This window comes from Pseudopipra pipra, chromosome 19 (genome assembly GCF_036250125.1).
Source record: "Pseudopipra pipra isolate bDixPip1 chromosome 19, bDixPip1.hap1, whole genome shotgun sequence".
Taxonomy (NCBI): Eukaryota; Metazoa; Chordata; class Aves; order Passeriformes; family Pipridae; genus Pseudopipra; species Pseudopipra pipra.
In genome coordinates, this window is record NC_087567.1 from 656,171 (window position 1) to 676,782 (window position 20,612).

At 45.8% G+C, this 20,612-nt stretch overlaps 1 protein-coding gene and 1 long non-coding RNA gene across 3 annotated transcripts in view; one reads left to right on the forward strand and one right to left on the reverse strand.

Annotated features, from left to right (window-relative positions):
* LOC135424399 (uncharacterized) overlaps window positions 1-20,612 on the forward strand; it is a 95,048-nt gene that overhangs the window by 43,733 nt on the left and 30,703 nt on the right. Inside the window, exons 9-10 of one of the 2 annotated variants that reach the window (XR_010435184.1) lie at window positions 10,345-10,750; window positions 15,127-18,775. The exons of the other annotated variant lie outside the window; for it this stretch is intronic. This is a non-coding gene — a long non-coding RNA (uncharacterized LOC135424399). The remainder of the gene's footprint in view (window positions 1-10,344; window positions 10,751-15,126; window positions 18,776-20,612) is intronic. 2 annotated transcript variants of the gene reach the window in all.
* On the reverse strand, window positions 1,500-18,841 carry LOC135424397 (myosin heavy chain, skeletal muscle, adult-like). The gene is made up of 38 exons (XM_064675596.1): window positions 18,620-18,841; window positions 18,388-18,531; window positions 18,140-18,296; window positions 16,832-16,859; window positions 16,622-16,733; window positions 16,444-16,536; window positions 16,251-16,314; window positions 16,060-16,158; window positions 15,851-15,954; window positions 15,637-15,775; window positions 14,798-14,916; window positions 14,551-14,700; window positions 14,039-14,209; window positions 13,311-13,620; window positions 13,118-13,188; window positions 12,355-12,442; window positions 11,061-11,178; window positions 10,778-10,901; window positions 10,556-10,692; window positions 10,199-10,454; window positions 8,042-8,284; window positions 7,760-7,936; window positions 7,530-7,675; window positions 7,352-7,442; window positions 6,875-7,264; window positions 6,507-6,633; window positions 6,214-6,332; window positions 5,441-5,637; window positions 4,906-5,089; window positions 4,654-4,819; window positions 4,366-4,490; window positions 3,863-4,171; window positions 3,559-3,762; window positions 3,145-3,270; window positions 2,881-3,051; window positions 2,688-2,792; window positions 2,469-2,564; window positions 1,500-1,770 (listed from the first exon to the last, which is right to left on the reverse strand). Exons 1-38 carry the CDS (start codon window positions 18,824-18,826, stop codon window positions 1,618-1,620), a joined length of 5,820 nt encoding a protein of 1,939 aa, XP_064531666.1. The 5' UTR covers window positions 18,827-18,841; the 3' UTR covers window positions 1,500-1,617.

Genomic DNA, 20,612 nt, shown 5'->3' on the forward strand with positions numbered 1-20,612 from the left:
AGAGCATGTAACTGTGTGCAAGTGAAAGGGGCAGGAGGCTGGAGGAAGAAACAGTCTAAAGAAGGCTGTGGTAAGTCAGAACAGACACAGTTATAGCCCTTGATGTGAGAGCTGCTTCTTCAGTGACTTGACTGCCTTTTCACACCGGTGCCCTTTGAGACAGCGCTTTTGGACAAGTCATCAAAGAAACTCTCCAGGTGTTCCACTTGCCAGTAGGGCCAGGGCTCACTCCTCTCTTCCCTCTGCCTGGCTTTGCTGGCTGCATTCCTTCATTCTGGTGACACATCCTCAAGCTTCCTCAGTGCAGGCAATGAGAGGCAAAGGATGGTGCAGGGTCTGTAGAGCAGGGTTTCAGAGAGTCTCAGAAGTTAACGCTTGCACCAGCCATTCCAGCTAACAGGGATACTCATGGATGTTGTGTGCCATCTAGACTCTACCCAGCCCCCCCTGAAGCTTTGGAGATGCCTGCAGGTGGGACTGCCACCCAAGAGGAGCAGTCAGCTCACAGGTGGGCTTGGGCAGGCAAAGGCTAAGGCCAAGAGGCCCTGCCTGTGGTGGCAGGTCAATGCATGCTGTGAGACATTGTCAGAGAGGACTAGTCTGGCCAGGTGTTAGGTGGCTTTCTTAAGGTCTTTGTGATTGAAGGCTGAGGTTTGCCCCTAAACAACCATCTCCCATTGCTCTCCGCTGAGATACAGCACTGACAGCACTGACAGAAGTTCTGCTCACCAATGCTCACAAGGGACAGTAATGGGAGGAAGGAATGGAGGGCTGCACCCATCTGTTTTCTTCTTTTCTCTTGTCTGAGACAGTGCCATGTGCAGCCTGTTGTGCAGGAGGTGCCAAGGCTGACCTCTGAGGTGATTGTTGAGGAGGTGTGTTGGTGCATGTGCTGTGCGAGAGGTGGGTACTAAGGAAGAGTCCTTCCAGCACGGGGCCCCAGGCGGGGCTCTGCTGTTTGCCCACTAAGAGGAAACTGGGAGCAGGTGGTGGCAGCAGCTGAGGGGATCCAGGGTAAGGGAGATTGCACAATGTAGAGACACTGTCAGTACGAAGTGACTAAAATTGTCTCTTTCAAGGGACTGTTGGTCCTTGACGGTGCAGTGCACTGTAACCTCTGATTACTTAGGGGTAGGTGTTTAGAGTTTGTGAGTGGCAGCATCAGAAACATGGGCAGGGAAAGGAAAAAGGACAGGGGATCACCCTCTCTTGCCTCTCCCATGGGAAGGAACTTGTGCTGAAAGGACAATGAGAGAAGCATTAGGAGCACGTGAAGGCAGGAGCAGGACAAGGAGCTGCTGGAGAAAAAAGAGAGCGCAGGCTGGATTTTCAGGAGTCTCCACAGGAATGGCCAGATTCTAAGTTTGCAGGTCCTCAGTCCAACATTTGCATCAGCTCCCCTTTCCTAACCAGGAAAAAGTAAGGAGTCTTCTTCTCCAATGCAATATCCCGAGTATGGTGAGAAAACCAAACCCAAAGAAGGCACTGGTCATGGTGTGTTTGCAGAGGAATCTACTCTTTATTCACTAGACACTGAGGTGGGTACATTGCAGAAGGAAGTGACAAAGGGTTCACACTTTGTGCAGCCCGCAGGTCACTTTGTACCTCATGACAATCTCACTCTTCCTCTTCTATCCTCCTATGAAACTCCCGACTCTTGGCTCGGAGCTTGTTGACCTGTGACTCTGCAATGTCAGCCCGTTCCTCGGCTTCCTCCAGCTCGTGCTGGATCTTGCGGAACTTGGAGAGGTTGACATTGGAGAGCTGCTCCTGGGAGAGAGAAGGAGTTGGTGGTGAGGAGCAGGGGTGTCACTGCTCCTGTGCCTTGGCCTGGGGGAGGGCACAAACTTCCATCCACCACCCACCACAGCTTATCCGTGAGTCTCAGTGAGATCCTTGAAAACTCCTCAGTGCCCCTCTCACAGACCCTCCTCACTGAGTCCAGAAGCCTTTGTCTGGGCTGGGCTGTTTGCCACAGTGAAGAAACCACGCTCAGCCAATCATAAATTCAGGGACTGCAGGATTCCCTCAGTTCCTCCCTGAGTGCTGCACGCCCAGAAACAGGCAAAGGGTCCCTGCACAATTCTAAGAGCTGAACGCAAAGTGGCTTGGGAGGATACTTCCAACACCTTCTCTGTCTGCTATCAAAAATTTGAAACTAAGTTATTTTCAAAACTTCTTAATGTACTGTACTATCCTTACCATTAATAAGACTCCTTCTTACAGGCTGCTTTGTTGTCCTGATGCAAAAAATGCTGTGTGCATTTGCCCTCTTATTAGTCTTGTTAGTGACTCATTGATTTCATTCTCCAAGGCGAGGCTGATTTAAGAGCCTTTCAGAGAACTTGAAGAACTCCATTATTGACCAGTGACACCTTCCAACTTTCTTCTATTGGGCCAAGCTTCCTCAGTGGCCAAGCTACCCTCTTGGAAAGTGTTTCTTGCCAAGCACTCAGAGTGATACTTACAGCCTCCTCAGATTGTCTCTTGTAGGATTTCACCTTCATTTGCAGCTTGTCCACCAGATCCTGTAGCCTGAGAATATTCTTCCGGTCTTCCTCAGACTAAAGCAGTTGGCAAACAGGAAAGAGTGTGAATTGTTTCCCCCACTATGGCAGGTAGCAATTCCCCTTGGCAATCAGGTGCAAACACTTTCAGTTTTTGCAGATGCCCACAGGGGCCAATACCTGGTAGGTGAGTTCCTTCACCCTCCTCTCGTACTTGCGCACACCCTTCACGGCTTCAGCGCTGCGCTTCTGCTCAGCATCAACCTCCCCTTCCAGCTCCCGCACCTGCAATGAGAAGCCCGTCCCTGCAGCTTCCCTGGGGGTGTCTCTCCAAGGGACGGGGTCACTCATGCACCAACACAGCCCTACTCACCCTGGCCTCCAGCTTCTGGATTTGCTTCTTGCCTCCCTTCAGGGCCAACTGCTCGGCCTCTTCCAGACGAAGCTGCAGGTCCTTCACTGTCTGGTCCAGGTTCTTCTTCATCCTCTCCAGGTGGGCACTGGTGTCCTGCTCCTTCTTCAGCTCTTCTGCCATCATGGCCGCCTGAGCAGAGCAAGAGGTCAAAGCCCTTGTGAGGCTGGAGACATTTTGGGGAGAATACATCCCCCATCAGCAATGAAAGGAGCCCCGACTCACATCTGTGATGGCCTTCTTGGCCTTCTCTTCAGCATTGCGGGCCTCCTGGATCGTATCCTCCATTTCGCTCTGAATCTGAGAAATGTCTGTCTCCAGCTTCTTCTTGGTGTTGATCAAGCTGGTGTTCTGTGCAACAGGAAGGACATGGCAAGATTTTTATTCTAAGGTCTGCAATAACAAACCTACTGCCTGAGCCAAGTCTTTCCCGTTCCATCGGCAACTGTGAATGTGGAATTCTTTGTACAGTGGTTGTTTACGTAATGCCAGTGGTGGGCTCGGGTGATGGACACTGAACATGCCTTTCCTGGTGGACAGCAGTAGAGAGGCCATTCCGGTACTGCCTGTCCCCTGGTATATTCCAGCTCTCTGGGTTTGTTAAGTGTCAACACGGCTGCCTTTGCTCCTTGCCCTGACCTGGGTATGGAGGAGCTGCACACGTTCAGTGGCATCCAGGAGCTCCTGCTCAGCCACTTTCCTCGACCGCTCCGTCTGCTCCAGGGCTGCCCGTAGCTCCTCAACTTCAGCCTGCAGCAGGTTTGCTCTGCGCTCCACCATGGCCACCTGCTCCTTCAGGTCATCCTGGGTCCTGAGAGCATCGTCCAAATGGATCTGGGTGTCCTGTAAGAGAGACAAGAGGAATTACATGGTGTCAGTGTGCGCTTGAGGGCCAAAAATGTCGGGGATCTCATTTCTCTTTCTGCAGCTCTGCTGAACAGACCTTGAGCACTCCCTGTGTGTTTCTCAGGTTCTTTTGTGTCTCTGCAGCCACACGGTTGGCGTGGCTGAGCTGGATCTCCATTTCATTCAGGTCTCCCTCCATCTTCTTCTTCAGCCTCAGGGCTTCATTCCTGCTCCTGATCTCAGCATCCAGGCTGCTCTGCAAGGACTCCACAATTCTGAGGTGGTTCCTCTTCAGCTGGTCAATCTCCTCATCTTTCTCTGCTATCTTCCTGTCAATCTCAGACTTCACCTGGTTGAGCTCCAGCTGCAGGCGCAGGATCTTCCCCTCTTCATGTTCCAGAGAGGCCTGGACAAGTGGACACAAACATGGGGAACACTGATAAACCTACTGCTTTGCTTTCTAGGGAATTAGAGAATATTCCAGGAAATCTCAGCTGGCTGCCCTCCACAGCCAGAACAGAGCAGAAGCAAGGCCTTTTTAGCATTGTTTCTGCCTTGCTCACACATTTAGTGCAGACAGCAATGATTCTGGCCAGGTACCTCAGCTTCCTCCAGAGCAGCCTGGATTTCAGATTTCTCCTGCTCAACTTGCTTCTTGACTTTCTCCAGCTCATGAATTGCCTTTCCTCCCTCCGCAATCTGCTCCGTGAGGTCGGAAATCTCCTCTGTGGGAACAAAGAAAAAAGGCTTGCTCAGGCCCAGAGCAGAATGGGAAGGGCCCTGTCCCACCAGGGTGACAGGCATCTTTGCAGAGCTGCAGGCACAGACCCCGCAGCAATGCTCAGCTGGTGAGAAAGCCCATCCCGGAGCAGAGGGCCAGGGACTTACGCTGCAAGTTCTTGTTCTCCCGCTTCATTGTTTCCAGGTGGTCCAAGGACTCCTCATAGGCATTCTTCATCTTAAACAGCTCCGTGCTGAGGGAGCGAGACTCCTTCTGGGAGGCCTCCAGCTCAGCCTGCGTTTCCTCATACTTCTGCTTCCATTCTGCCAGGATCTGAAGAGAAACGGGGCGTGAGTAGGGATGTGGCCATCCCGGGGGGAGGCTCTGCCCAGGAGTCCCAGGGCTGGAGCCCAAAAGACCTTGTCAAAGTTCTTCTGCTTCTTGTCCAGAGCAGCGCAGGCAGCATTGGATCGCTCCACATCAATCATCAGGTCCTCCACTTCATTCTGCAGCCTCTGCTTTGTCTTTTCCAGGGAGGCACATTTGGCATTGACAGCTTCGACGTGTTCCTCTGCATCCTGCAGGCGCTGTGCCAGCTTCTTCCTGGGAGGAGATGAGCACAGTGGCAGCTTAGAGCTTAGAAGGGAGTCAGTTCTGCACTACCATGAGAGGGCAGTTGGCCACTTTGGGGGGTTTGAGCTGAGCACTTTTCACAGATCCTAAAGGATCTGTCCTTTCTGTGTGCATTAGGCCTGTCTTTGCACTTCTAGCCCTAAAGCCTATGCCTTCCCTTCCAATATACACTTTTTTCCTCCTCCCCTCTATCTGCTTTGCACACAAAGACAGTATATCCCTGCCTTCATCCCAGCCCTGTCTCAGCCCACTCAGAGACTTCCATTTCCCTTGACCGCTCTCAGTCTTCTGCAGTCATTTCTCATCCCACTCCCCACGTACTTGGCCTCCTCGAGCTCCTCCGTGCGCTGAATCGCGTCCGTCTCGTATTTGGTTCTCCACTGGGCCACTTCGCTGTTGGCCTTGGACAGGGCGCGCTGCAGCTCCCCCTTGGCTTCCTGCTCCTCCTCATATTGTTCCCGGAGCAAGTCACAGTCGTGGCGAGCGGACTGCAGGGCGTGGGCCAGGGCATTCTTGGCCTTGGGAGACAATTGGATGGGGACAATTAATTTCCTGAGAGACAGCAGAATGTTAACTTCACGAAAGTGGTTGAAGAGTCTTTCCATCTGACATTTAAAGTCAACCCAAGGGAAAATGGCATGTTGATTTCACATTTAGAGAACTTTCTTATCTCTTCATTCATTCTAATGTAGAAAGTATTCTCAGGAGAGATGATGGATAATTCTAAATGACAACTGTAAATCAGGAAATTGTTGAATCCCTTTAAATATACTCTAAATTTTCAGCTTAGAAAAATAGACTAAGATGGACAATTTATTTTTAGATATATCTCAATCATTTTTTATATGCCATTATAAATCTGAATAAAGACCTAAAAATGTTTTTCTGTCTTAGTATTCAAATTGGAGAGGATGTCTTCCTCAATTTCCCTTCCCACAGTAGAGATTAAGGTGGCAAAATTGTCCATCTTGTTTTATAGCTCAAAAATGAAACTGATGTGGCTAACATTCTGATTTTATGCGAGAGTAGGAAATATCCTGAAAGAAAACAGAACCTCAGTCCAAAGTCAACACCCTTACTGGAAGTACATTTACCTTTATTTCTTCCTCTAAATGTCTCTTTAGTTCCTCAATCTGTTGAGTGAATGCCTGTTTGCCTCTGGATAGCTGAGATATCAAACCATCTTTTTCTTCCACTTGGCGTGAATATTCACCTAAGAAAGTTTACAGACAGACTGCAATTTAAAATCAATACTAAGTCAATGTGTCTTTTAAGCACTGTATAACAGATCACAGAGACTAGATCAATTTGAGCAAAGCTTCATTCCTTTTTCTTTTATCATTAATTACAGGTTGTCCCATTCCAGAGGCATGTGGGGGTATGTTACCTGCTTCTGTCTGCAGACGAGCTCTTTGAGCATTGAGGTCATTGATCATGCGCTGATGCTCTTCTTCCTTTGTCTTAATCTCACTCAGCTGGTCTTCCAGGGTGCGGCACATCTTCTCCAGGTTTGCCTGTGGAGGTCACAGAGAATGAAAGAAGATTAGGATCTAGACACCTTCTTATTCGGAAGAGCAGGACTCTAAGCAGAAAAACATGAACAGACTTGCAAGGTCTGGACTGTTCCTTGGTGTTAGAAGGTAAGAAACAGCTCCATAGAGAGACAGGGAGTTAGATGGTAACCAGGCCATAATTTGAAAAGACGTATTTCAATGGAATTAATTTCCAAGTGGTTTTCAGTCTGTTTTTCCATACCTTGGCTTTGGAGACAGACTCCATGTTACTGGCCAAGTCATCAATCTCCATCTTGAGCTCGCTCTTCTCCTTCTCCAGCTTCTGCTTGACGCGCTGCAGGTTGTCGATCTGCTCCCCCAGCTCAGCTGTGCTGTCCGCGTGCTTCTTGCGCAGGGCGGCAGCCGTGGCTTCGTGCTGCAGCGTGGCCTCTTCGAGGTCCCGGCGCATCTTCTGGAATTCTGCCTCCCGCTTCTTGTTCATCTCCACCTGAGCTGCCGTCGCCCCTCCTGCTTCTTCCAGGCGCTCGCTGATCTCCTCCAGCTCCCTGGACAGGTCAGCCCGATGCTTCTCTGCTTTAGCGCGAGAGGTTCGCTCGGCCTCGATTTCCTCCTCCAGTTCCTCAATACGGGCCTGGAGAACACGAGGGACCCTTCACACCCGTGCCCTCCTCCTCCCTGAGCTGAGCCTGGGGCAGGCAGGGGAAGGGCAGACACTTGCCTGCAGCTCCTTGATCTTCTTCTGTAGTTGCATGCCCAGGGCTTGTTCATCCTCGATTTTGCTCTGGATCTGGCTGATTTCAAAGTCTTTCCTTTGGGCAAAGCAAAGTGGGTTACAGCTCAAAGGAAGAAGACAAGAGCTGCAGCCCAGCACTGAGGTGCCCCAGGGCCACACTCACTTCTTCAGTTTCTCATCCAGCTGCTGCTTATCATTCTCCAGATCCATGATGCTGTCCTGGGCCAGCTTCAGGTCTCCTTCCAGTTTCCTCTTGGCTCTCTCCAGGTCCATGCGCAGTTTCTTCTCTTGCTCCAGGGACCCTTCCAGCTACACAGAACAAGGCCATGAGTGCTCCACCAGCCAGCTCAAACTCCATACCTGTCTGTTCCTGCTGTGTGTCCGTGGGCTTACATCGTCCACTTGCTGCTCCAGCTTGGTCTTGGCTTTGGTCAGTGTATTGACTTTGTCCTCCTCTGCCTGCAGGTCATCTAGGGTCTGCTGATGGGCCTCTTGGAGGGCTTTCTTCTCTTTTGTCAGCTTGGCGATGGTCTCGTCCAAGGCTGCCATCTCCTCTGTGAGGTTTTTCACCTTTAGGAAGAAGGGAGCAAGTGTAAATCAAGGAAGTAGATACAGAAGTCCTGGAAGAGCACGGGGCTCTTTTCTGGAGCGTGGGTGAGATTTTCTGCCTCGTACCTTGTTTTCAGTGGCGTGCTTTTCCTTCTCCACCTTGGCCAGTGTTAGCTCAAGGTCATCAATATCTTTCTTCAGCTCTGAACATTCATCCTCCAGTTTCCTCTTCTTGGCTGTCAGCTCAGCATTGATTTCCTCCTCATCCTCAGCCCTTTCAGTCACTTCTTTAACTTTGGCTTCCAGCTGGATTTTGGTTTTGATGAGCTGGTCACACCTTTCCTCAGCATCAGCCAGGCTATCTGCCTCCTGTGGGGGAGACACAGATTTTCTTGATTTGTTTTCTGAACTTTTCTATGTAAGTAAGTGTGTATGTTGAAGCAACTTTAATCTTGTTGATCGTTTTGGGGTTGGTTTTGATGTTGGTTTTTTTGTTTGTTTGTGTGTTTGGTTTTGTTGGTTTGTTTGTTTGTTTCCCTGGGATGCGTTATACAGCTTTTGAGGTGAAACAATATTGATTTCTAACCTATTTTCTCTCTCCTAAAAGTTTCTCAGAGTTTTGGTAGGTGTGAGAATTTCTCATGTACCTAGGGGAGAGGGGGGCTCGGAGACATTTTTGTTCATAAACACTGCATTAAATATCTATCCTTCAGCAACGGAATCCTTCTGAACCTGTTATGAAGTTGGGAATAAAGGGTCTGATAATCTCAAGAGTAATTGAAGAGAAATAAGAATCCTCTCTCTATGAATGTATGAATGCTATTGCTTAGGCAAGTGGGGTAAATTAGGTGTGTCCCTTCCATGCTGTATTTGGGGTGGCATGTGCTGATTTCAGCTGATCAGTTCCTTGTCTTACCCTTTGATGGGCTTTTTTTATCATGAATTTGTTTTGTTCCAAAGGAATTTGAAAGGAACATATCTTAAGATATACAAGAAAGTCCAATGGGATATTTATTCTTCTTATACTAAGGAAAACAGGTAACATAGGGGTGCCCATTTTCTATGGAAATATTCAAATAAATGTAATTAATACAGTGTTCTATTTTTAGTTGGCAAATTAGGTTATTTATAGGATAGATTTAGATGACTTTGTAAAGTGATATTTAAGTATACTTTTGCTTATATTTTTAAGCAATATTCTATTTTTGTGAAGTCCTGTGTGTCTACAAGGTTCATGGAACTGTGATGGCAAAATTATTAATATTGAGATTGAGAGGTCTGGCCATGAATTTCTTTAGTTAGAGAATATTTCTTTCAACTAAAAGTTAAATTGTCCATGATTGTTTCCAATTCCCCATACAGATGAAGATAAAACTGGGTGTACCATTCCTATAAGCTCCACCATGAACCAGTCTCTCCACATAGTCATGTTATTTACTGTTTGTTTCCTTAGAATTGCTGTAGTTAACAAGCTACTTAAGTAGAACATCCCTCCAAATACTTATCTTTGTTAACATTGAGAGGGTTGGTTTTCCTCACCACTTTCTTTTTTTTCTGATACAATGTGTGAATTGGGTCTCTGCAACCAGTTGGCAGAGAAAAGGGAGCTCAGGGGGCAATATGTCTGAATGTTGGGGAACTGACACAAATATTAATGCAAAAATGGCTTTTAGTGCAAAGGAGCATTCTTTTAATAAAGATAACTTCTTAGCTAGAACTCTCAATCTTAAATATTAATAATTTTACTACCACAGGATGTTGTTTATACTGGAACTACAATATGAAATCCAGACTAGAAATGCAAAAAAGCCCTGCAATGTTCAAAACCCCCAAGAACTTCTTCTGCTTCATTATAGATTTCATACCATTTAAGTCTACAACATAGAGAGTGCCACTTTGAACTCCAGTTTGCATTTATACTCCAAAATTAATTCAGAGTTCTCCATCCTGGTGAGATGGAGATCCTTCCTGCAGCATTCACCTGCTCAGAGGGAATTGGGGGTGCATTCTGCCCTGAGTATGTCATGTTTATGAGCTACATCTGCCTCTTTCCTCTGAAGGCAAGAGTACTGACTCCCAGTTTCTCCCTGTTTCTTTGCCCTGGCTGTCAGTGCTCATCACACAACTGCCAGACGTTTGTTTCCTCACCTTCACATACATATGACAGATAATTCCCCAAATGTATGACTTTTGGTCTTCTACAGTCTGACCTTCTGTTCACAACGAACAGTCTGAATGTACATATCCATTTTCTGAGTGATAAATTATTGGTGATAAACTCACAGCTTGCACTTGGAGCTGCAGGTCATTTTTCTCCTGAAGCAAAGAAACCATTTTCTCCTCCAGCTCCTTCCGCTTTGCCTCAGACTTTGCAAGCTCTTCCTTGGTTTTCTCAAACTCTTGTTTCATGTTGGCCATCTCCTTCTCAGACTCTGCACTCTTCAGCAAGGGCTTGATCTTGAAGAACAGCTTCATCCAGGGCCAGTGTTTGACATTCATGAATGCACGAATGTTGTACTGGATGCAGAAGATGGACTCTCTGGAGCATAATTCAGATGTGCAATGAGTATTTTCAGTCTGAAAAGTGTCAACACTTTCCCTCAAGCACAGTGAGTTTAACTGAAGACGAGGAATGTGTACCTTCTCTCCACCATTCTCTGGTACTCCACCCTCATCAGGAAGCCTCTGCATCTGGCCTGTGTGCGGGTGATGAGCTGTGCCAGCTTCTCATCCCTCATCTCCTCCAGGAGCCCCAGCAGCCCAGCTTTGAAGAACACCTTAGAGAGGGAATGTTGCAGCACATCACTGTCAGGCCGGGCAAAGCACAGGCACGGAGTGAGTGAAGGAATGGGGAGTTTGTACCTTGGTGTGTCCAAATTTGTACTGGGTGTGGTCCACATCGATTGAGCCAAGGAGCTTCTCGGAAGCCTTCTTGCTGTCGATGAACTGTCCCTCTGGGATGGCACTGGCATTAAGCACCTTGTATCTGTGAAAAGAGGAAGAGAAGGCTATTTTTTCCCAACCAACACACAGGAGCCACTAAACCCCGCCAGCTCATATATAGCTATTTTTGACAACAAACTGAATGGACCTATGAATGGACCAACAACACTTTTAATGATTCTGAGAAGTGCAGTGCTCTTACCTCTGTTTGAAGTCAGCATAGAGGACTCTGCTGGGGAACCCTTTCCTGCAAATCCTGATCCCTTCCAACACGCCGTTACAGCGCAGCTGGTGCAGCACCAGCTCGTGCTCCATGGCACCTGAGCAAGGCAGAGCAGAGCACAAAGGAATGGCACAGATTCCAGTGTGGAGGGGAATCACAGAATCACAGAATATGCCAAATTGGAAGGAACCTTCAAGGATTATTGAGTCCAGCCCTTAGCCCTGCGCAGGCCCATCCCCAAGAGTCACCCCCTGTGCCCCAGAGGATCAACCAAACCCTCCTGGAGCTCTGGCAGCCTTGGGGCTGTGCCCACTGCCCTGGGGAGCCTGGGCAGTGCCCAACCAGCCTCTGGGGGAAGAACCTTTGGCTGAGATCCAACCTGAGCCTGCCCTGACACAGCTCCAGCCATTCCCTGGCTGCTGTCCCTGGTCCCCCCAGAGCAGAGCTCAGTCCCTGCCCCTCCTCTGCCCCTGCCCAGGCAGTTGGAACTGCAGTGAGGTCTCCCCTCAGTCTCCTCTTGTCCAGCTGAACACACCAAGTGCCCTCAGTGTCCTCACATGGCTTCAAAACAAGGCCCTTCCCCATCCTTGTTCCCTCCTTTGGACACTCTCCAATGGCTTCAGATCTTCCTTCCATTGTGTCCCCCCAAACTGCCCCAATGTTGAGGTGAGGCCGCCCCAGGGCAGAGCAGAGCGGGACAATCCCCTTCCTGGCCCGGCCAGCCATGCTGGGCCTGATGCCCCCAGGGTTGCCCCACCTGGCTGCCAGGGCACTGCTGACTCAGGGCCAACTGGCACCCACCCCCAGGACTCCCAGGGCCCAGGGCCCAGTCCCAGGGCCCTTTCCCAGCACTGCTTTCCAGCATCTCATTCCCCGGTCTGTCCATTCACCCTAGGGTCAGAATCTGGCACTTCCCCTTGTTCCCAGCCCTCTGATCTGTCGAGGTCTCTCTGCAGGGCCTCCCTGCCTTTAAGGCACTGAACAGTTCCTCCCACTTTTGGGTCATCTGCAAATGTGCTGAGTATCCCTTCCAGTCCTGTGTCCTTCATGATGATGTTGGAGAGCACAGGGGCCAAGATGGATCCCTCTGGAACCCCAGTAGTGACAGGTCACCAGTCTGATGTCACCCTAGTCCCTGACACCCTCTGTGCTCGACCCATGAGCCAGTTGCTCCTCAACCACACGATGTGTTCATCCAGCTGTGGGCTGGGCAGTTTGTCCAGAAGGAATGGATGTATCAGAGCAAACTCTCTTCCTTCTTGAGCCATCTTACCAGGTGTTTTAGTCTCATTTGGAATGATGCAGCGCACAAAATGGGGGTGAGTGCTCCGTAGATTGGTCATCAGCTTGTTTAAGTTCTCCTAGAGGAAGCAGGTAGCAATGTGAGTTTCCTATGTCCAATGTTTGAGGCATCAAGCCCAGGTAATGGCTTCACAATGTCTCAAGCTGGGTTTCAGAACACTTAGATAAAGCCAGAGAAACCAAATATTTCTTCTATTTGAAGATACTGAACACCATTTTTAAAGACTGAAATACTTTTGTGTTGCTATTGGGCCAGTGAAAATAAATATAAATTTCACACATTCACAAAGAGTAATTGACTCCTAGACTTCTCACATTCTGCCTTCAAAAGTCAGGCTATTTAAGTTCTTAAAAATGGGGGTTTATTCCAATATGATAAATATCTGCTTGGAAATTACTTTCAATTCCTCAACAGAAATGCAGGAATACTCATATTATGGTCATAGTCTGACCCAAAGACATAAAAATACAAAGATCTCAATGAGAGCTGCTCAAAAAAAAAAAAAGAAAAAAGGGAAATACACGCAGATTATTAGATTTTCATGATTTTGAAGACTGAATGCTTATTTTTAGACATGACAAATTAGCAATATTAAAATTGATCCTGGAAAACCTGATGTGGAATTTCTAAAGACATTTAGCACTATTATAGTAATGTAAAATACTCCTTTCAAATTTAATATTAGCTCACCCCCTTCCTTCCCATTTCAGAGGTAACAGGTGCAGTACTGTACCCGGAAAAGAGCTGAGACAGTCTGGAAAGAAGAACCCTTCTTCTTGCCACCCTTCTTTCCACCACCAGCCTCTGCAAATTAAAGGGAAAAAAATTAAATTGAACACAAACCAATTTTAAATGTTTAGTATTTATGACTTCGATTCTGTGTCAACATTGTCCCATGCTGAAAATACAATTTTCACTGAACTGACCTGCATCTGCTCCACCATAGCTGGCAAAGAGTAAGGCCAAGGTCTTCACAGATGATTTCTGGTACAGCCCAATGACAGTTTCATTCAGGGGGTCCTTGTTCTTCTCCAGCCACCCAGTGATGTTGTAGTCCACTGTGCCAGCGTAGTGCACCAGGGAGAAGTGGGCCTCAGCCTTGCCTTTGGCAGGTTTGGGCTTCTGGAAGTTGTTGGACTTGCCCAGGTGCTGGTCATAGAGCTTATTCTTGAAAGAGGTGTCAGTTGCCTTGGGGAACATGCACTCCTCTTCCAGGATGGAGAAGATGCCCATTGGCTGGGAGAGATTATAATAGGTACGAGAGAGAAACAGATTTTGGTTGGAAAGTTGCTAGAGCCAGAAAAGAAAGCTGTTCCCACACATTTCATGACAATAAGTCAGAGAAAATTAACCAAGGTTCAACTGTTTTCAGTCTTTCTGTTTCATTTGAAGTGATGGAAATACTGTCCTCTCCATAAAACCTACTTACTGATAGGTGCCTATAGAACATGACTGCCTTTTATATTACTTCTTTTTGTAATCTAGCAGTGAATTCTCTCACCAAAAGTCCTGATATCTGAGTATGATCTCCAAAAACACTTCCACCCTGTTACCACAGGGTATGTACTTGAAGAAGCCAAAATATTCTCATGTGCTTCTTAATTGCATCTCTTGGCAAATATAGAAGATCTAACTTATTCAACACAAAGCATACCTTCTCAATGAGCTCAATGCAGGCAGCCAGGTCCATCCCAAAGTCGATGAATGTCCATTCAATTCCCTCCTTCTTGTACTCCTCCTGCTCCAGCACGAACATGTGGTGGTTGAAGAACTGCTGCAGTTTCTCATTGGTGAAGTTGATGCACAACTGCTCAAAGCTGTTGAACTGCCAGATATAAAAAGACATACAATGCTTTCAAGGATCAGCAATAATAGCAAGGTATTTTCTTGTACAATCCTAATTCACCAGGGTTGATACTATAAATACAAGTCATCTTCCTGTGTAGTTTTCCTGTGGTATATTTCTAGGATAGGCTTTGTATTTAAAAATAGAGGTTTCAAATTCAGAGCAATTGAAAGATTAGTTTTCAATCTTTTTTTTCAGGATTAAAAATGGTGATTCCAACAAGCCCTACAAATAAATGTAGGAACATACTCCCTTCTATTAAACGTCTCAAAAGTTTCAATTGTTTTTCCATGGAAATGCTAAAAAACTGTGTTCTTTACATCAAAGATCTCGAAGCCAGCAATGTCCAGCACACCAATGAAGTACTGCCTGGGCTGCTTCGTGTCCAGCTGTTGGTTGATGCGAACAACCATCCACAGGAACATCTTCTCATAGACAGCCTTTGCCAGGGCACCCACTGAATTGTTCACCTAAAGCATAGAGAAAGGTTTGGAGGTTACTACACACAGCAGAGGAGAAACAACACCAACCATCAAAGCATGTTCCAGATTATTCTATTTTTCCTACCTGCTGCACTGTTTGGCCCTTGGTCACGTATTCATTCCCCACCTTGACTCGGGGGTAGCAGAGGGCCTTGAGCAGGTCTGCTGAGTTCAGACCCATCAGGTAGGCAGCCTTGTCAGCAACTGAACACCAGAAAAGAGAAAACAGTAAATATTCAACAATTCCAAAAATTTGGTCCTTGATGGACTGTTCCAAAAGTGCACAACAATATCTGTCAAAGCCACAAAGCTGATTTCTCTCCTGTCTGCAGGATTTAGAGTCTGCAACTCTTTCTGAGCTTAATTTTCTACAATTGTTCTTCAAGAGAGCTCATTGCTTTTATCCTTTTTCAGATGTAACTATGGGTCTTCATGTGTACTTTCTAGTTGTATAGCAAGAGGATTCATCACTCAGAGAGATGGAGGCATGAACAGTCCTTCCTGCTGTGACAGAGACTAATCAAGTACACATCTCACATCAGAGTTCACTCCAATAGGTGAGAGTGAAGAGGAGCAGTTTCCCTTCCTGGTAGGGCTGAACCATTTCACTACTCCACACTACAGCAGAGATTGCAAGATGTATTTCAACTTAAGTATGACCAACAATGGTGTAGGAATTGACATCCATGGCTCCAGTTTCCTGGCAGGGTAAGCCAGATCTGTTACTTATGAAGTAGTCACAGATAAAAACTACAGGTACCATTAGATGAGATACGTCTCAACTGTCATCTAGTCATGGAACAACTACTCTTCTTTTTAGTTTACACATTTGCATATTTAAAGCCTGAAATCTACCTAAATCCTTCTTGTGACAAAGAATATCTCTTTTGGAAAGAATATCTCTTTTGCTGACTCTGCTGATACCTTCTGTGCCGTCAGGCTCTGCCTGCTCCTCTCGTTGTTTCTGCTTGAACTTCAGGTTCCCATAGTGCATGACAGCCCCTGTCAGCTTGTAGATGGCTGTTTTCTCATCAGCAGAGAAGCCCAGGATGTCAATGGCACTCTAGCAACAGAAAAATAAATGTACATGTACCAGGGCACCAATCCACCGTATGACCTGTTTGATAAAGTTACTCACATCTGTTGCCATCAGCTCCTCCTGGTCATCGATGCTGGGAACAGTGATCTCACCTTGACTCACAAAGTGGAAATCGTAAGGGTTGGTGGTGATGAGGAGCATGTCTGAAAGAAATAAAGGGGAAAAAGAAGATTACTATAGCTTTCCAGATGACACAATGAACTATTTCTCAGTAATCTTCCTTCAAAAAAAGTTAGTGATCTTCCTACCAATTAGCTCTGGCTTCTTGTTGGACATGATCTGATAAAAGATGTGGTAGCTTCTTTCCGCCTTGAGCTGGAAAGTGACTCTGGACTTCTCCAGCAGATCTGCCCAGGAAGGTTGAAAGAGTTAGGCACAGCAATGCACATGGAGGTGGGAATTTGGGAAGGCATTGGACCAGTCCAGGAGAGTCTCTTACAAGTTTCAATGTCAGCAGAAGCCAGTTTGCCTGTGGCCCCAAAGTGGATTCTGATGAATTTGCCCTGTTAAGGAGAAGCAGCAGCATTTCAGCCTGTATGGTTTCTTCTGACATCTCCTTTACATGGAGACCTGCTCAGGCATCACTTGCCCTGCCATGAGAGGGAGAGATTTTGTCCAAGTCACCAACTCACAAAGCGCGAGGAGTTGTCGTTCCTCACGGTCTTGGCGTTTCCAAAGGCCTCCAGCAGTGGGTTGGCGCTGATGATTTGATCCTCAAGCGTCCCCTGCCGAGGGAAAATTACTCATGGACTGTGTTGAGTCAACAGGGCAATGACAGCCCAAGTGCCCAGTCTGTTCTTCCTGACTCACCTGCATTTTGCCTGACTGCTCCTCCTTTTTCTTCTCCCCGCTGGCTGCAATTGTTGCAAAGTACTGGATGACACGCTTTGTGTTCACAGTCTTCCCGGCACCGGATTCTCCGCTGTCAGAGCAAGGAGAGAAGCAGAGAGCGTGTGGTCAGGCAGGAGGGGCCCTGGCCCTGGGCAGCCCCTCAGGGACCCGAGCAGGGGGTGTACGTACGTGATCAGGATGGACTGGTTCTCCCGATCTGGGGAAGAGACAGAGATAAGAAACCTTTTCCTAGTATTTATGAATAACAAAAAATTTGAGAACTAGGAGAAAAATAAGAACTGAAGCTTCCAGAGAATCCAGGAACAGAAAGAGTAAAAAGACCTGGGAATTCTAGTGGGTACTTTTGATGCTCCCAGCACTACTTCATCTATTAGCAACTGATTCAGTAAAGACATCACTTCAGAGAAGCTTTTATAGTCTTATGCCTTTCCTGACGTCTCTTCATCAAGCCACTTATCTCTTATTAGCCAAGTAAATGTAATGAAAATATAGGGGTTATACTTTGATAGTATGTAAGTTGTTCTTAACCTAAAAGTTTCCTGAATAATCTTACGGAAATTTTGAGGCATCATTAATGACAGAAACATATGACCAAGCTCTTTCACTCTTTTTCACCTCTTCTTTATAATCTCTATAAATACAGAAATTTTTCAGTCTTGAGGTCATCCACTGATAACTTTTATTTCTGATTTTTCTATTCTGAATGTATTTCCCAATTTCTAAGAAAAGAAGAAGTTCTAAATTCCCACACACCTTTGATTTCAATGCACATATAGGGAAGAGAAAACAAGAAGTGGAAGGAAGAGGAAAGAGCAGAAAGACATTTTTGAAGTCATTCAATTTAAATGCTAAAAGTTTTATTTTTTTCCTTGACATCGTTTTCTGAGGTTTACTTTTCACTATTGCAGTTGATTTTTAGTTGCAGTCACAAATCAGTGTAGGAGTTCCAGATGTTGTTAAGGGCTGTATGTACTTTAGACATCTTTTACATAATGCAAGCCATTTGCATAATAATAAAGTCAGGCTTATGTACCTGTTCAAGGCAGAGATACTCTGTTTTACTTGTTAGCATTGATGCTTGAAAATTTAAATTGACTTAATGCAGTTCATTTATAGGGGCCGTGTCATTTAGCTGTACTCTGTAGTCTCTGTCTGAAACTAATTTAGTGGTTAAGATACATAAATCTATTCATATATGTAAGATTCCATTACAGTCAGTAAAGTCTGTATCACAAAATAGGTGGTTTTTCCACTGAATTTAGTCTATCTACATTATGTCCAAGTCTTTAGTGATTCTAATGGGAATACAGACACTCAGCTCACACAGACCATTAAAGCTCAGTGCATTAATCTTCCATTAATTTCACACACACACGATTTTTTTTAAGTGGGGCACCATCTTTTTAGAGAATGCCCTACATTTCCCTCTACAGAGAGATGATTGCAAGACCAGCTCAAAGGAAATCAAGCACTCACCAGTCAGCATGAACTGATAGGCGTTGTCAGAGATGGAGAAGATGTGTGGAGGGGCCTCCTGGCGCTTCTTGCCTCGGTAGGCCAACACCACCTCCGGGTTGTACACGGGCAGCCACTTGTAGGGGTTGACAGTGACGCAGAAGAGACCCGAGTAGGTCTGCGAGGAAGGGACACAGCACGTTGGCTTCCCCTGGGCCTGGCAGAGCAGTTCCTCCAGCTGCCCAAAGGAAGCTGCTGCTGCCACTTACGTAGATCATCCAGGCTGCGTAACGCTCTTTGAGGTTGTACAGCACAGCGGGTTCATGGAGGTGGGTCATCATAGCCATGTCCTCGATTTTGTCATACTTGGGAGGGTTCATGGAGAAGATTTGATCTTCCTTCACGGTCAGGGTCTGCCAAGGAAACAAAAGATCCACATATGTCAACTGAAAACTCAGAATATGAATCAAATGTTGTCCTTCAGGCTTGTTTTTCACTCACCTCTCCCTTTTCAGTCTTGACAGTGACTTTCCCTGATTCCCTGCTCTGAATTGTCCCTTTCACAAAGGATTCCTTTGCGTGTACCACAAAGACGGATGTCTTGGCATCAAAAGGCTTGTTCTGGGCTGCAATTCTCTCCTTTTCTGACTTTCGGAGGTAAGGAGCTGCCTCCCCAAAAACAGCCATCTCAGCATCTCCAGAGGCCATGCCTGCACTCTATTGAAAACTTGTCAGCAGAGACGTCTGGGGGGAGAAAAAGAGTTGTAGATCACTCAGAAAAATGATATAATCTAGATCAGTGAGAAAGCTCCTTGATCTTTAGCTAATAAATTGCTAACTAATCTCCAAGGTAAGCTCTTAAGAAGAAACCAATTAAATACACTTCGACTTGAAGTTAAAAATATCTTAGTCTGACCCTAGAGTAAGATTTAGTCTTCTACAACATGTAGGTCTTATATCAATAAATAGAACATCTTCTGAATAATGAGAGCAGTTTGGTAACTCACCTTGATGAATTCTGACCAGATTAAAGTTTTCCACATAAAAGAATCTACAGCCAGAGAAAATCCCTCTCTGATCTGGTCCTTAATTAGAGTCTTCAGGAGAGTACTTTCTTGCTAAAAGAATTATCTTTTGTGTTAAAAATGAAAAATTAGTTCACTTTTTATTTCCCCCCTATTTTCAATTATCTAGCAAATTCAGCAGAAATATAATAGGATTTATGAAGAGAACTCGTGCAGCTGTTTAAAAGCCCTGTCCTGTAGATTAGGAATGGATTACTCAGTGTGTTACCTTTGGAGAAGTCCTGGAATCTGGCCAACCCTGTAAAACAGGAATGGCGGTTGTTTCTTATTGCTGAACAGAATTCTACAACAGAATAATTGTAGATTGATAATACAGACATGCACTGAAATTACACTGAAAATTTTTGTTCACATGGGCACTCCCTCATGGAAATGGTTGCCAGAGGGAGGGGAAATGTAACAGAATTTTTTAAGGATATTTTCCTCTTTCTTTAAGCTCACAAAATGCATGCACTTACCTTGAAGCCCTCTGTGGAGACAGGCTAGACGTGTCTCTGGAGATTTTATAGCGTCTTGTCTGCAGATGCTCTAGATGGTCCCCCTTTTTTCGGTCAAAACATTTCTGGCAAACCTTTTTTGGCAAAGCATTGTCTGGCAAACTAAGGGCATAATTGTGCCTTGATTTGAATGATATAATTAGAACATTTTTATATCTTACTGACTACGTGAATACGTCTATAAATAATTTGTCAAGAGTGTTAAGGAGAGAATCTGGACTACTCACGGCACTTAGAGAACTTGCACGGTTCTATTGCTGCCTTTCTCAGTGATTTGCTCCTTGACCTGTGGTAGCTTCCTTGGTATGTTTTTCAGTCATGCAATGGTGATGAGAACATCTGTGATGCTTTAGAAACACATGCATTGAGAGGAACAGGGAAAGTATGTCAAAACTCAGCAAATAATTGGTGTTAGGAGGCACTTTTCAGTGGTATTTTCTAAAAAGCAGGAAGTAAAAATGTATTAGCTGGAAGGGTTTGAAATACAGTGAGTTGGAAGTCTGAATCCAAGTAATGGGAGACCCTACTTTGAAATGGAGCTCTTCAATAGATTCCTTAGCTGACTTTTGAGGAATCAAATGTTGCAAAGGAGTGGTTAGGATTGCTTATAGAATCATCAACAAAGATGGCTTAAAGGATTGCCATCAAAGGCATTAGTAAAAGGGAGTTCAATATAAATTTGCAAAAGCACAGCAAAGTTTGATGGCAAGGTTTGCTCTATTACTTTCTACAAAGATCAAGGGAAATCATCTAAGAAACACTTTCAAATGATTTACACAACAACTGGAAATGCAAATGATAAAGGTAAAACGGTAAGAAAGATCCTTCAAGTGAATCATGAGGCTCACAAAGGGCTCCCTTGCTTTCTAAACTCCTGATGGAATCCAGGTACAGCTGAATCCAATCTTAATA

What these genes read in the sequence shown, in the direction of transcription:
- LOC135424397 (XM_064675596.1), bottom strand. Translation starts at nt 18,826, where the DNA reads ATGGCCTCTGGAGATGCTGAGATGGCTGTTTTTGGGGAGGCAGCTCCT. An exon ending in CTGTCTCAGCTCTTTTCCGG is followed by an intron (nt 12,443 to 13,117) that starts GTACAGTACTGC and finishes TGCTTCCTCTAG; the next exon opens with GAGAACTTAAACAAGCTGAT. An exon ending in TGGAGCAGCAAGTGGACGAT is followed by an intron (nt 7,676 to 7,759) that starts GTAAGCCCACGG and finishes TGTTCTGTGTAG; the next exon opens with CTGGAAGGGTCCCTGGAGCA.